This window comes from Lepidochelys kempii, chromosome 7, assembly GCF_965140285.1.
Source record: "Lepidochelys kempii isolate rLepKem1 chromosome 7, rLepKem1.hap1, whole genome shotgun sequence".
NCBI classification, from domain to species: domain Eukaryota; kingdom Metazoa; phylum Chordata; order Testudines; family Cheloniidae; genus Lepidochelys; species Lepidochelys kempii.
The window spans coordinates 31445551-31462339 of NC_136386.1; the positions used below are offsets into that span (position 1 = coordinate 31445551).

A 16789-nucleotide genomic window follows, 5' to 3' on the forward strand; every position below is an offset into this window, starting at 1 on the left:
AAATAGAGTTTATGCCTCAGTTAAAAATCACATGCTACAATAAAAGGAGAAAATAGTCTGAGAGCGAAGAGTAACTGAATTTAGAAGAAACCTCAAGCCAGCTTTTCTGGGACAGCAACCACTCTTGCAGACCAGCTGTATTATGCAGAAATAATTAAAAGTGAGGAATAGCCTTGCATGTTGTATGATAGGTTCTAGGAATTCTAATGTAATTACTTCCAGGAGAATGGCCTGAAAAATCATCTACTGGGACAGCTGCAATTGTCTCTATTCCCAACGTGACTCTGCTACATATAGGCTGGTGCTTTGAAACATGTGAAGCACCATATTCTAGGTACAATTCCATTTGTTCCGGAGCAGTGCGGGAGGGAATGGGCTTTAACGGAAACCTCATTCGAAATCCCAATATACCCTTCAGTTATAAGAACCTACCACTGCCAACTTCCAATTATTAGCATGTATATTGCAGTAGCACCTAGAAACTTCCGTCAGGATGGGTCCCATTGTGCCAGGTGCTGCACAAACAAAGAAACTGACAGGCCCTGCCCAAAGATCTTCAAGTCTAGGAGACAAAACATACTAAGTGGATGAGACAAATGAACAGGATGGGGTAGGGGAGACTAATGAAGGAGGCACAACTTTCAGCCAATTGGGAGCCGGGATCACCATTCAGTTACTGGTGAAACCAAGTGGGCAGAGTTTTCATAGTTGCATGGGAGTGTGTAAGCAGTACATGGGTCCAATTTGTGCCATGCATGTTTCAGATTAAATGCCAACCCCAGCTTGCAAAGAAAGAAAGGAACAAACATCTATTATGGTATTTGTATGGCCTCCGTTGCCGTAGCACCTGACAATCGTCAGGGCATTCATCCCGACACCACAGGGAGACAGGGAAGTGCTAGTTCAGTGGCTCTCAAACTTTTATACTGGTGACCCTTTCAAAGAGCAAACCTCTGAGTGTGACCCCCAGCCGTATAAATTAAAAACACTTAATATATTTAACACTATTATAAATGCTGGATGCAAAGTGGGGTTTGGGGTGGAGGCTGACAGCTCGCAACCCCCCATGTAATAACCTCACAACCCCCTGAGGGGTCCTGACCCCCAATTTGAGAACCCCAGTACTACTGCTTGCTAAGATTCTAGGCACTACTACAATATAATAATCCATTCAGTGTTACAGGAGGAAACTGAGGCACAGAGATTAAGTGACTGCCCAAGGGTCGGCAGCGGAGCAGGGAACTGAATCCAGGTCTCCCAACCCCCTAGCTACTGGGCCATCCTTCCATTCCAACATTGTACAAAGTACAGAGTGTTGACTGTGCAGCTGGCACATAAGGCAGTTAGCCTATCAAAGATCTCCACGTGAGCTTACCTGACTGTTGATGGTAAGTATTTCATAGAGTTTAAATCCAGAAGAGACCATTAAAACCATATAATGTGACTTCCTGATTACCACAAGCCAAAGAATTTCACCCAGTTATTCCTGTGTTGAGCCCTAGTAACCATAAGCGGTGGGTATAATATGCCAGGCAGCCATCGCCACCAGATGCTGGTTTTGGCGGTTTGCACAGGCGATTTGGGGGGGAAGTTTTTGTTTATTATTATGCCCCATTATGGTTCCCGGGCAGCTGAGGCGGCGGTATGTGCTATTCAGATTCCCGGGTTCATCAATAATCTCCCTGGACTCCAGGGAGATTGCTGATGAACCCAGGAAGCTGAGTAACACATACCGCCTCCTCAGCTGTCCTGGAATCTGCATGGCTCATATAAAAAGCTCAGGTTCTTCAGGAACAGACAAGAGCTTTTCCTGCAGGGTGCCTTGGGGTCTCAGGACGGGAGGCGCAGGGCGGCTGGGGCTCTTCTGGCTACTGGGGGAGAAGTGGGGGCGGCCTGGGACTCTGGGCTCCAGCCACAGAAGAGGGAGGCCTTAGGTGGTAGGGACAGGGCTGGGGGGCTAGCCTCCCCAACGGTGGGATGGGGGGTTCCACCCATCACCCAGGCAAGTAACGGGTTAGACTAAAGCATTTCAGTTCTCAGGAGATTAAACTGTTATGTACCAAAGGCATGAACAGGGGACCTCAAGGGGTCACCAATATCTGAGCCCCCTGCAATGGCAGGGAATCGATTAGGTGAGACATGCCCAGATGATCCTAGCAGGTCTGAAGAGGCCAGGAAGCATCTCTCATATTGTCTCCATTGCTATGAAAACGGCCGGTCTGACCCAGCAGCGCCCAGGACAGATCTGAAGGGGAGGATGCCGGTCATGTTAAGGCTAAGCAGGTTCCAGGTGCACCATTGAAGATGGCATGGAGAAGTGAGTGCAACAAGGATGAAGAGTGAGTGGTTAGGTGTCAGAAGCTAGGAAAACTGTGGGAAAATAAAAGGAGATCAGATGGAGACTGGAGGAAAACCATGTAGCACCACCAGGACTAGGAACTGACACTTGCTGTGGAAGGCAAAAAGCAGTTAGTGGAGACATTCCGAACACCATGCTACTATCATTATTGGTAATACAGGAGCACCTAGGAGCCCTATTGTCTTCGGCACTCTACAAAAAGATCAAAAAGACATTCCCTGGGCCAAAGAGTTTATAATCCAAGTACACCTGATTCAACAGCAGCTCTGAGGGCAGGAAAAGAAGAAATCTACACTATCCAAAAGCACCCAAACTCTTGGGTTCCCTTGGAGAGAGACATGGCCTAAACACAGGCCTAGAAGACAGGAATTCCTATATTCCTATCCCAGGTCAAACACCAACTGTTTCCCCAGACCCATGGGTGAGTCATGAAGGCTGCATGCCTTAGCATTACCATCCGAACAATGGGGATAACGGTAGGCACGCCAAGGATTAGATCATGTTTACACAAGGTGGAAGAGGAGGAATGTTGGATGAGAGCTAAGCAGCACAAGACTTGCCTTTGAAAACTCCTGACGCCAATTCTCTCCTTTTAAAACTCTAACAGCTGGCACCATAGCTCTGCAGAACACACAGCTTGACATCTCAGTGAGATGGACAGACACCCTCCCTCCAAGCGGCAGGGGGCAGTCAGTCAAGCCCAGAGGAGGTTACACATGAGAGTTTATGCTACTAGCTTAGCACTGTGCTGCAGTGACATTTCAGACTCTGATGCAAGAGCTACTTTTGGATAGCAGCAAGCGTTCTCGCCATTGTTTACAGTACTATTGCAAGGGGCACATCTCTATATTTTTATTCAATGTTTGCCATAAGGGCTTATCAGATGCCTCAAGTCAATGAAATGATAAATAACTTCTTCCAGACAAGCACATTCCACCCAGCAAGCCAGTGGGCTGGTTAGCAGCCTAGAACTGCTGATAACAGCACTGTGGAAGAACCAACCTTAGCAACAGTGCCCTGGATGCAAGTGCTCAGCTCTTAACATCAGGGAGAGTGGCTAGTGATCAGAACACAGGGACTATGGATAGGACTTCTGGGTCTAAAGACTCCCTGTGTGATCTCGAGCAAGGTACACCCCCCTTCCCCTTTGTGTCTCTGGTGCTCAATCTGTAAGGTGGAGGGAGATGATCACCCCACCGCACAATATGGGGAATCCTCAGGTAAAAGGCACTACAGATGTTTAGCATTACTAGGCTGGGTTAGCTGCAGGCTGTGTCTGTTACAGTGTAGACCCTGGTCATTACCCTACTCCCAAGTTGAGACATTTTCGTAGGTGACTCCATTTCATTCTGAAGAGCTGTCACATGAAACTTTGCAATGACAACATAACTAACACTTTGGCCTTCTCCATAAAGGATCACACAGTGCCTTACGACAGACGTCCCTCTGAGGAACAGAGGTATCCTGCCCATTTTACAAACAAGGAAACAACGAGAAAGAAAGGAGAATTCACATAGGAACAGAACCCAAGTATCCTAACTTCCAGAGCCTTCCTCTAACCATTAGACATGCTCATTCCCCACGCCACATAGAAACCCAGAAAATAACCCTGAAAGCAAAAAGAAATGGAGTTGGGGGATATTTAAAACAGACACTGGGGTGAGCTTTGCTTCTACTGCCTTGAATGGGCAGCTGCAGCAAAATGCCTGCAGCACTGAGCCATAGAGACGGTGGGAAACCTCTTGTTGTGAGCATGTCAAGCAACAAAACTGCCCATTGTTACTATGTGCTGTGGCAGATTTGATTTATTGTGACAGGCGTGTCCAAGAATAACCCATTATCCCCATAGCTGGCTACTGCATCTATATGGACCAGGCACTTCCTGCACAAAGGGGGTTTTCAGCCTGCTCCTTGAGGTGCACAGACAGGTAAGCAGCAGAACAGTAACACAGCTGCATTAACACCATTTCCTCGCCTACCTTAAAATCAGTGTCTGCCAAGGTAAAGAGACAAACCTAAGGAAGGCCTAGAGCCAGGTTTGTGAGAAAACCTCAGGGGAGGCAGAGAGGAAGGCACAGAATTGAAATACTACAGCAGGCCACAGGTCTGCAATGGGGCCAGGTGGGGGGCAGCCTCCATCAAGAATGGAGGCCTGAAGGAGGGGGAAGACAAAGCTAAAATGTGAAGTTAACACCAGCTACAGCTCATCCTTTTCCAAACTGAAGTGCATTATTCATCTGAGAAATAGCTAAATACAGAAAACTAAAAATTAATTTTATACAGCATTCCTCACAGCATTTGGAGTATGTTCTGCTGCAGCACGTATGTCTCTTGCTCTCTTACTATGGGAAGGCTTCAAGCTTCCTCCAGTAAAGCTACCTTCCACCTCTCTTGTTCTTTTCTCCCCCTTCTACTCCAGGCTTATTCTCTGTTAAAGTTAAGCCACAATTCTCTGCTGTGCCCACAGACTGTTTGTAATCCAAGTATATTTTGCTTCACTCTTAGTCTCTATCTAGGTGAGAGAGACCAACAAGGGGTGAGGGGGTGGGGGAGAGACAGAGAGAGAAGTGAGGGAACACACTGGGCCCTGCCTGCTGGCACTCTGAGGGGCCTGAGTCTAGTCAGGTTTGCTTGCTGACAGCTGGCGCTGCCTCAAAACACATGCACTCTTCTAAAGCCTTAAGTGCCACATTTTTTTATATAATTTTATTTCTTCCTCTCATTCCATCAGCAAGGGATTAACAAGGTTCAGGGATGATTCCAGTGGCCTGGAAATGGTAAAAGAGTTATATATGGGCCTATAAAATAAATCCTCCGTACTTGAGCATTCCATTTAAAAAAACCCACCTTTTACCTAAAAAAGAATCTGTATGAATACAAGGTTAATTAAACCCATCTCAGGGCTCGCAGTCCTAGACTCACAGCTTGAAAAACCTGAGGGTGCGGGGAAGAGAATATGTAGAAGGCACCTTAATTGGGAATATCCTGCCCTAAATTGTTTGCAGTGGTGTTGTAGCTGCGTTGGTCACAGGATATTAGAGAGACAAGGTGGGTGAGGCAATATGTTTTATTGGACCAACTTCTGCCGGTTCTTCTTCAGGTCTGTGTAGCTCAAAGGCTTGTCTCTCTCACCAGCAGAAGTTGTTCCAACAAAAGATATTACCTCACCCACCATGTCTATCACAAGTACCCAGATATGCAAATCTGAGGTTGATGAACTCAGGAACAACTGCCTCTAATCTGAAGGCATGACCAGAGGAATAGTCCCACCGATACACAGGACCCTAACCTCTATACCTTTTAAAGCCAAAACAAGGGCACCAGATCAGTGTGTGAGCCCAGGAAGATCCGTTACCATTTTACAGGCAATAACTGGGGAGCACTTAAGAGTAACAGTCAGGAGATAACTGCAATGATTTGCAGTTTTGGGGGAGGGGACAGAGGTGTGAAGTGAACGGTTAATATGGGAAATCTTCAAATATTTCCCTGAAACCAGAGACAAGTGGAATCATAGCTGGAGCCATGCCTACACTACAGACTCTGCCAGCAAGCTCTGTTGGTCAGGGGCATGATCCCTGACTGACATAGCTGTGCCAGCAGAAGACCCTAGTGTAGGCATTGCTATATTGGCAAAATTGTGCTTTTATTGGTCTAGCTTGTTTCACATAGGAGGGATGGAATAAGCTACACCAGAAAAAGCGTTAAGGGTCTAGTGCTTCTATTACAGATAAGGCCTTAGATTTTACAGAGTTGTAACACTGGAGCCTAACTCATTATGGTAATGGGAGGGAGTGCTGCCTGGTGGTTAGAGTGAAGAACTAGGAATGAGCTCCTGGATTCTATTACTGACACCACCACTAACTCTCAGCATCCCTTTGCCCTGCTATACAATGGCAATAGTGCCCTGCAGGCGAGCTATGGGACCTCATTTGTCAATGTTTGCCAAGTGGTCCACGGTCTGACAAAAGGACTAGAAAATGGATTCCCCCCTTCAGAACTGAGAACTCAGACTTGCAGTTCTTTAAATCCAAATATTCCAGTTTGTGTCCAATGCTGAGCTCTCCCTAGGGAAGTATGAGTAAACCTGCGCTTGGAGATCTATTTGGTCCCTGGTGCAGTAACACTGTTGCTGCTTTCTATTTGCATTTGCAGCCTCTGGACATCTCCCGCTGTTGCAGTGAACACACAAGCAGAACAACAGCTTCAAAGGGATTTTTCCTGTACCTCCAAAATATCACCTCTGGGGGCTGGTAACTGTGCAACCAACCATTCACTATCATATACACTGTTTCAGGTTGTTGGGCCCAGACTAGTTCAGAACTGGAGTTAAGTTCTCCATGGTCCAGCCCTGTGGTTTTATTGTTGCTTAATATATCTCACACTTTGAGATCACACACCATACACATGAGAAATATCAAAATAAAGGGCAATTTTGGCACTTACGTATCTCTGAAGACGGGCGCTCAGGCAGTTCCTCTGACAGACTTTCCAGCTGAAGAGTTTAAACTACTGACACTCTTTTCTGGTAAAACAGATTTACAGACAATCAATGCTTAAGCCTCACGACTAGTGCTGCACCACAACAGCAACTTCCACACTGTACCATTGTTACAAGGAGCTCTTGATTAATATTAATTCAGCCTCAACGTCCCTGAGGAATGTTATGCCCATTTTACAAACGTTTCAACTGGGTCAGAGAGAGAGAGAGAGAGAGAGAGAATATAGAACAGACTTGCCTGACATCACATAGTGAGGCAACAGCACAGCTGGGAATAAAATCCAGGAGATCTGATTCTCAGTCTTCCTTCCCCCACCCCTGGTTCTAATCCACTATCCCACACTCCTCTTACAGAATTGGAAATAGAACCCAGAAGTCCTGACTCCCAGCCCAACCCTCTTACTCTAACTGGCTGGAAGTCAAAGCCAGACAAATTCAAATTAGAAACAAGGCAGAAGAATTCAGCCATGAGAGTCATTCATTGGAACAAACTCCCAAGGGAACTGATGCATTCTCCATCTCTTGACGTCTTTAATCCAGACTAGATGCCTCTCTGGAACATGCTTTAGTCAAACAGAAGTTACTGGGCTCCATACAGGAGTAACTGGGTGAAATTCTCTGACCTGTGGTGCACAGGAGATCAGACTACATGATGTAATGAACCCTTCTGGCCTTAAACTTGAGGAATCTAACCAGTAGAGTCCACTTCCTTCCTAGGGCAGGAATGGAGCACAGGAGCCTTGACTCTCAGTCCTCCCTATTTAACCACTAGCCCACATTCCTTCAGTGGGAAATTTCACACAGGTTCAAGAGGTTTTAAAGGAACCTTAGGATACTATGGGGGAATCCAGGCAGAACCCTTCCACTGTGGTAAAGAGCAGAGAAAAAGCTGCCATTGAAGCAGACTGTTAGTGAGATTTTAGAGCCAATGAGATATGCATAGGAATAATAGAATCCACTTAGAAACCCAATGCGAATGTTTTGTGATATGTGATTTAGTACAGCCCTAATCCACCTGCTGGTCTGGGACAGATACCTAACAGTGACAGCATAACTTCCCTGTGGAGCAACAATGGCCATACTAAGTATAAGCTAAACTTATTTCAACCAGAACTGAGAACTGTAACCAATCCACTGATTTTTCACAGTAGGGACTCTGGATATAGACGAGTGACATTTGCAGAGGGGAGCAAAGCTAGTAAACATGTCAACACTGAGGTGGCTAAACAAGGATTTAGCCATTAATCTGGCTCAGGCCAAAGTGAGTTCAACTCTAGCTGGGAGTGTGTTGGGTTTGTCAGTTTCTGGTGTGAAAAGCTTCAGCATTGAGGGGGGTGGGGGAGGGAAGCTATTCCACAGTTGCTATTATTTGGCTAGGCAGCAATATGGACGCACACTGGACATCTCTAGCCATTAGAGAACATGGCTGTAGCTAACAGTTGTTCTCTCAACGTGAGCAAGTCCAGAATTTTACAGCCATACCAGGTTCTAAATCCAAAAGACCCTTGTTTGTTTAAACCCTTCGCACCCCATTTCAAACCTCGCCCAAGGACTCCTATTTGTATAATCCCCAAAGGAGCGTGTCTCATCTGTACTAGTGTATGTCACCCAGAATTACTTTAGAATCCTATATGAGTACTGCCCCAGGCACTGCACAGAAACAGTGAGACACAATCCCTGCCCTGAAGTGCTTACAATCCAAATAGACAATGCAGTCAAAGGGCGGGGAAGGGAAACAGAGGCACAGAGAAGCAAAATTACTTGTCCATGGTCACATGGCAATTCAAATGGTAGAACTTGGAATAAAAGACAGGTCTCCATCTCCTAGTCCAGTGCTCTTGCCTCTGGACCAAACTGCCTCCCCACTCTATATCATGACTGCTGTGACACTTGTCTGACATGCACCATCTTACACAAATCTTGTCAATTCTCCACGTTACTGGGCTCTCTGCAGGAGTAACTGGATGATATCAGGCCTGTGTTATATAGGAGAGTGCTTCTCAAGCTATCTGATGGGGGGGGACCGGCAATTTTTTTCCCCCCCAATGTGCACGCAGACTGGTAGCCGATGGCTCGCAGACCGGCACCGGTCCGCAGACCATCACTTTGAGTAGCACTGATATAGGAGATCAGACTAGATAATCTCCTGGTCCCTTCTAGCCTTAGCATCTAAACATGGATTCCTAGATTTTCTGGCACAGTGGTCACCAACCCGTCAATCGTGATTGACTGGTCAATCCTGGAGCCTCTGCCAGTCGATCGCGATCTCCAGGCCACTAAAAGTCCAGCGGCGCAGCCAGGCTGCCTGCCTGCCATGGCCCCACATCGCTCCCAGAAGCAGTTGGCTGCTAGCACGTCTCTGTGGCCCCTGGGGGTGAAGGGGAGGTGATTCCCGGACAATGGGAGCTGCAGGGGTGGTGTTTGAGGGCACACGGAGACCCACTGCCCCCCTTCCCGCCACGGGCTGCTGAGATGTGCTAGCAGCCAGCCGCTTCTGTAGCAGTGTGGGGCCATGGCAGGCAGCCTGCTTGAGCCCAACTGCGCCGCTGGCCAGAAGCTGCCTGTGGTAAGCGCCTCCTGGCTAGAGCCTACACCTCACACCCCCTCCTACACCCCAACCTCCTGCCCCAGCCTGGAGCCCCCTCCTACACCCAAACTCCCTCCCAGACCCCTCACCTCCTCCTGCAGCCCAATTCCCTGCACCAGCCCCCCTTCCAGAGCCCACATCCCTCACTTCTGCACCCTAACCTCCTGCCCCAGGCTCAGCCAATGCACATCCCACAGTTGAGAATGTTACACTGATTTGTGACAATCCCTGAAGGGTTTTGGATCTAAACACCACAAATGACACTAATAAAAAGTAAAATTCATGAAATGTCCAGTGGATTCTATGAAATTAAGTGCAGTGTGACCATATGACCCCTGCATCCAAACTCCCTCCCAGAGCTTGCACCCCCCCACTTCTGCACCCCAACCCCCTGCCCCAGGCTCAGCCCAGAGCCCCCCCCACTCTCCGAACCCCTCAGCCCCAGCCAAGAGCCTGCACCCCCTCCCACCCCCCAACCCCCTCCTCCAGCCCAGTGAAAGTGAGTGTGGGTGGAGGAGAGCGAGCGACGGACAGAGGGGGAACAGAGTGAGCGGGGCAGGGCCTCGGGGAAGGGGTGGGGTAGATCCTGGGTTGATCTTAAATTGAGAAAGTGATCTTGTACAGAAAAAGGTTGAAGAACATTGCTTTGGCATACAGTCTCTAGATGGTCCATGGTTCCTGCTCTAGAATTAGCAACATGAGACAGGCACCTGCCCATGATCCAGCTGCAGGGTACAGAATGCTCCTCAGAGTAGAGTTTACCTGCAGGAGGGACAGATTAAGTGGAGACAAACAGTCTGAAATCTTTGTTGACTCACCCCACATGCTCAGCTCCTCTCTTGATAGAGCTTTGGCTGCGTTGGTCTTCCACGGTGCGGGCAAAGCGAAAACTCCCCATTTATGCAACACCCTCTTCCCAACCTTTGCACTTACTTCACCTTCCCTCCCACTTGGATCAAAAGGGAAATGAAGGCTTTGAAGAAGGCTGCATTCCAGCATTTCCGTGACAGACAAGCGCTCACCCAATATCGCCTGGAATGAACCCACAAGACAAGCCTTCAGAGGCAACTACTCGAACCACACAGGGTTTATATGACCAGCCTGGAAATATTTTATCCATGTCCCATCATAGGCCGTGCAAAAAACACCATCCTTGGAACTACCCAAGCCCCTTACTTGTAAAATTCAGCTCTTATTTCATCCAGAGGACTCCAAGCACTTTACAAAGGAAAGTATGTATGATGGCCCTCAGTTTACAGACAGGGAAATTGAGGTATAAAGAAGAAAGGGAGTCCCATATGTCTTCCCTATTCACTGTACTGAGCCAGCTCTGCCCTCATTCACCTAAACACATGGTTAAATGCTAAAGAAAACGCAGAGCTACACCATGGAGTGCCCAGCATGACGGACTCTGGTTGGTCCCTAGGCACTACAATAAACATGGTTACTAACAGCTAGCTACCATGTGGTATTAACTGGAAGAGATACTCTGGGTAAATCCCCAGCTGATCCAATCCAAGATATACACGGAGTATGATTTAGTGGTCAGCACACCACAGTAATGGAAGTCTGGACACCTGGGTTCCACCCTCAGCTCTGCCACCAATTCACTGCAATACCTTGAGACTTCTCTCTGTGCCTATAAATCTGTGAGGGAGGTCAGTGAAGTTGCTATGCTGGAGCATAGGGAGCACTGTAAATTGCTTGTTCAAGGGCGCTACAGATGTGTTGAGTATTACTTATGGGGTGCTGTTCAGTATACATGGTGCTTTATGGACACAGGTCTCTGCCCCTCATTAATAAGAGATGCTATCTGGCAACCATGTAAAGGCCGGAAGTATTTGGGCATAGGCACATGCTGATTAGTTAGAGCCACAGTGATAATTAGAACTGTGTACATTGGTACTCTAGGGCTAGCCCAGTTCCTTTGTTAATCTGGGGAGATACCAGTTGTAGTCAACAACTAACTGGTGAGGAGGCCAAGGAATGAAGGACAACTGCATATGCACCACTTAGTTGGCTGCAGACTGTGTGCCAGCAATATGGGAACAGGCAGCCTGCCAAGCCTGCAGCTCTCACTCTTGGATATTCACAAACAGACGCGGCAGAGGCATGGCAGCAAGAGAGAAATGTCAGTGTCACTTCTCACATAAGTCCACCTGAACATGGAGTCCCCAGTAGGCTGGTTGGGCAGCAAGTAAGAATCAGACATACCCTTGGTTCAAGATTACCCATTCCTCCACAGGCTAGAGAGAGGCAAGTATATCCTACTCTTGATGTGTAGGCTCAGTTTGTGCCAATAGCATTTCTCTTCTTGACAGCAGCTTGTAAGATACCCAACGTGGTGGCCCCTGGAAATAAAACTTCCCACTGCTGCTTATGTATATAGCACCTGCTCTCCTGGAGGAAGGAAGTTTTGTGGCCTTACGAGGTGTGAACTCTGTGTAACCATCCGAAACTGCTTTGCTGCAGACGCTACTGTTGCACACATATTAAGACCAAGGAGTGTGTAGTCTTTTACAAACTTTAATGAAGTTTCTCGGCACTCTGGAAAGCCCAGAGCCTAGTAACCATATTGCCAATGGGTAAGCTAAGGCAGAGACGTGAAGCGACTCATTCAGCCTCACTCAGCAATGCAATGGAAGAGCTGGGGTGGGACTCTGCTGTCACCTCAGCACAAGAGTCCCAGAGCTGAGGCTAGAACCCAGGCATCCTGAGTCCCAGTCCCACCTTCTTCTAAGCTCTAGACCTTGTTCCCTCCCTTCAGAGTTGGGGATAGAACCCAGGCATCCTGACTCCCAGCTTCAACCATTAAGCTGCGCAGCCTCTGTTTGATGCAAGAACAAATCCATTTAAAAAAACAATGAAGTGATAACTGAAGTAAAAATTCAGAGCCAGCACTGCTCTCCTTAGATTGCAGCTCCTTGCTGTTTCCCTGGAAGGGATTCTGCATGAGTGTCTTTGGTGCACTGCAGACCAGACACCTAGAACAGTTTCTTAAGCATTACACTTGTCCTTAATGTGAAGTCAAGCAGAGGGCCAGAAGACAGACGGGTAGGATCACAGCACACAGATAACTATAAAGTGGCAGGAAGGGAATTTGGACTTTTTTAAAAACAACCTGAAATCTCAGTTCATGTTCCCCACTGTCAATGGCTCGGAAAAAAGGCATTCCACCTTGTAGCACAGTGTAGCACTCCTAATCACGCAACCAGAATAACTGCACCTGCATCTCCTGCTGCCCTAATAACCAACCATTTGGGGAAGCATCCAGTGTTTTCCCATATACCAGTCACCTATTAGCTGAGGCACGCACCTGCTCACAGAAAACCAGTGCTGCAGCATAAGCAGTGCTAGAAAGAATGTGGAGCCCAGGAGGAGAAAGGGGAGCACAGAGTTGATCGAAGACAGCTCCAACCATACTGAAGTGTCCATGATCCCCTCCACACTTTCTCTTGGTACATTTTCCACATATAACCCCTCACCCCCTACTTCTCCCCCACAAAAGCCGTCAATGGATCTTCCAGCCTCATCACTTCAGCTACACTCTGCAACACTCCTACTAAGATAGCTTAACTCACCAGCTGATTGTTGTATCTCAAACTCCAACACCAACCGCATGGCTGGGAGATAACAGCGCTCACATGAACCCACGCAGGCACATTGTACTCAACTTGTTTACAGGCAAAAGGATTAAAAACCTTGGTGGGGGGGGGGAGGAGAAGAGTGTTGGGAGGAGGGGAGACAAAGGAAAGTCAAATCCCACCATACAAGCCATTGGAAGCTTTAGCAAGGAAATACCAAGAGGGCCCCCTACTAAGAGATCTTTCCAAAGCATAAAGCAGATACCTATCACCAGCACTTACTAGTATGCCAGATGCTGCTTAAGACCAAGTGACCTTGGAGTTATTGCTAAGTTTTCACAGCTCCTTGTGCTAACAAAGCAAGGTTACTGGGAAGCAAAACATTCTTCAGCGATAACTTGAGTGAAAAAAGCAGCACTGGCCAAGCGTCAAAGGAAACAAAGCAGATATTTGTGCTGGCTAAAGTGACAAAGCCTGAGCTCCCTCAACTCCCATGGAAGGCAGAGGGACTTGCTGGTGCTCAGCACCTCTGCAAACCCAGGTCAGCATGCGAACCAAATGCCAGGAACTGCTTCCAATCACTATGGGGCATGGAGGCTGATACTACGCCAAAAGGGCCCCTGAGCAGTTAGAGCTTGATATTTAGACTGCAAGCTCTCCAGAACAGGGACTGTCTCTCCTTACGTGTCTCGATGGCACCTGGTAAAATAGGGCTCAATCTTAGTACTAGGGTAGCACCTCCAAGCCCCAACTGAGATCAGGGTCCCATATTATGATGTGCACTTTATTAATATTATGGTAGCATCTAAAGGCCCCAACTACTATGAATGCAGACACCTTAATGGGTATTTGCAATCAAGGCCCTCAGGGCAGTACTGCAGTACACAATAATTGGGGCCCCTAACCTCTGTTGAAGCTTCTAGGGAATATCATAGAACTATTACTACTAATGTGCACACCATAATGGGGGCCCTGATCTCGGTTGAGGCCTCTAGTCTCTACCAAAATAAACATAAGGAACAAACATAAAAATGCTGCGTTGTTGTAGCTGTGCTGGTCCCAGAATACAGGAGAGAAGGCGCGCGCACACACCCCTCTCTGGAACATGTTTACTGAGTCTCCTTTCAGAAGCAACGTGGCCTAACACAGGAGTGAGCAAACTACGGCCTGCGGGCTGGATCTAGCCTGTCAGGGCTTTGGATCTGGCCCACAGGATTGCCAGCCCTGTGGTGCCGCGGGCCCCGCACTGCTGCTGGAAGCGGCCAGCACCACGTCTCTGTGGCCTCTGGGGAAAGGGTGTCATCCTACAGAATGAGCATTCAAGGCGATATAGAAGGCCAAACCAGCCTTCCTAGGATCCTACCTTTTGACTCAAACATAACATTCACAGCATTAAGCCATCTCCCAAGTTTTGCACTGTTGCAAGTGTGTGGATTATTCACCACCACCAAAATAACAAGGGGCCACACTCAGTTCTGCTGGTCAGACTACGGCATATATATCAATAAAAACAGCTGGAGATATAAAAAGCACCATTACTGTTGAGACTGCACATGCTCCTTGCTCAAAGACTCCCATTTGGCACCCTAATTCCAATACCCCTGAAGCTTTTCCCCTTGCAGCTCCTTTTATTATATCGTGATTTGAAGATTTCTTGGCTCCTAAGAACAAAAGGAGAGATGAGGGTGTGCTGTTTGTACTGGGCTAATTAGAGTCTTTAATGTCATTCTGGTCAATTAGATCCCAGAGCAAAGGGGGGTGGCAGGGAGCTGGAGCTGGAATGAACAAAGACAACTGAAAAATGCTTACGCCAGGAAAGAAATAACTGGTTTAAAGAAACTCAGTGTCTCATCAGGGGTTCTAAGAATAATTCTGACACACCCAGCCTACACAAAAGCTAGGGTGTTAGTTACAGTCTTGTTACTGAGAAATCCCAGCTTATTTCAGAGACAAAAAGGCAACACACCTTGCTGCTCCTATCACTTCTCAGGAGGAGCCAGAATAGGTGCAACAGCTGCAGTCTGCAAACACCCAGCTAGATCCAAAAAAGCACTACAACCCTGAGATGGCAATTAACTACTAATCCCACATACTCACTAGCCCATTAATCTTCTTCCATATCGAGGCAGTCATCAGGAGCTGTTAGACAAGCTACCTCCCGATTCTCATGGCTGGTAACTCTGGTTTGTCCCAACTCCGGTTTGTCCCAACTCCATACAAGAACTGAAAGCTACTTCCCTATGCTGAGGCACCGCCCCTTCCTCCCCACCATGACATGGAGGAGAGGCAGGTTTACTCTTAAAAAAAAAAAAAAGGAACTTCCTGCAGCTGGGCAGCACAGAGCAAAAGCAGCTGCACCGTGAGAAACCTGGAAGCTGTGAAAATTAAACACACAGGGGAAAAACACACCCCATGATGGTGCTCTCTCCCCACCAGAAGAGGGCTGGCATCCTTCCATGAACTTAAGATATTACTACCGCCACAAAAATTATCAAGGAGGCGCTGTGATCAGGGCTGGGGCAGAACAGGAGGAAAGGGGGGACTTTGATCACAGGAGTGGGACTCAAAGATGGGTTGAGGAAGCACTGCAACTTAAGTGGTGCGAGAAAGTATTCCATGGTATCCTTGAGCAGCTAATGACCTAGCTTTCTAGAAGTGAAGAGCAATAAAAAGGGTGGACGCTCAGCACTTCTCTGAAAATCAGGCCACTCTAAAGCATCTTAAATTGGACACCCAAAATCACTAGTCACTTTGGCAAAATGTCAGCCAACAAATTCTGACAGCTGAAAACCAAACAAGGTCACAGTTGGAATGGTTATTTGGTGTTGGCAGCGTTCCCAGGGTTGTACACCACAGTTCCAGCCCCAAACAACTTAATCTCTAATTCTGTATTTCTTTGGGTCCCCTTGGTTAACACCAGCCTCCCCCATCACCCCTTTAGTTCACATGATCTTAGGTCTTATCTTCAGCAACTGCCATCAGCATAATTTCTTCCCATTTCATTCTCCCTCTTAGCTGAGAGTTCTGCCTAAAGTGCTTTCCCCACTTCTGCCTTTAGTTCTAACCTTCAAAGGGTTTTGAGGAAGACAGTTTATCTGGGAGACATCACAGAAAGAAGCTTTTACAATATCAATCCCCAACCTGGAACAGTCATTTTAAGACTTCAAAAGCAGTTCTGGTCTTTGTTTTCAGACACAGAGAATTTCAAGAGAAGTGGCAATGGTTTCATTACAGGCTCCTCCAACCCATCCGCAATGACTGAGTGAGTGGCTCCCAAATACTTGCCCTTGCACATTCTTATCTGGGGCAGGCATTACCCAGAAAGGATGTGCGTGTGCAGAGTTTGCTTTCTCTTCCCAGCCACGCCCCTTTACTGAGCCAAAGGCCGTAATCTGAACAGAGATTATCTCGTCTGGTTCTAGACAGTGTTCCCCGGAGATCTGCCAAAACAGCTGGTTGCAAACTAATATCCTGCTCATTTGACCTCTTGGTTTAATTCCACAAGCTGCTGTTAAAAGCCAAACATTTGCAAGTAGCTCCAAATTCACCCTCCCTGAAGGCCGTGACACTAGCATTTTATACAGGATGCTACACTTCTCAACGATGGGGCACTAGGCTCAAAAGCAACACTGAATCATGGTGCTCCACGGAGTCCGCTTGATTTGTTCGAAAGCAGTAAACTATCCCCTCCCACCCCCATCACAGAGTCTTGGGCTGGGCCAATACAGCTCCCTTACACATGCTAGTACAAGATAGTCTAG

General features: G+C 47.5%; 1 protein-coding gene across 11 annotated transcripts in view; it reads right to left on the reverse strand.

Moving 5' to 3' along the window:
* The window catches only part of MARK2 (microtubule affinity regulating kinase 2), a 102625-nt gene that overhangs the window by 54955 nt on the left and 30881 nt on the right, over positions 1 to 16789 (reverse strand). Inside the window, exon 1 of one of the 11 annotated variants that reach the window (XM_073351786.2) lies at positions 15126 to 15305. The exons of 9 other annotated variants lie outside the window; for them this stretch is intronic. In XM_073351786.2, the coding sequence (XP_073207887.1) occupies positions 15126 to 15161 (36 nt within the window). In that variant the 5' untranslated portion in view covers positions 15162 to 15305. Of the gene's footprint in view, positions 1 to 6802; positions 6894 to 15125; positions 15306 to 16789 lie in introns of those variants that run through there. One more of the 11 variants, XM_073351792.2, reaches the window with a different exon arrangement.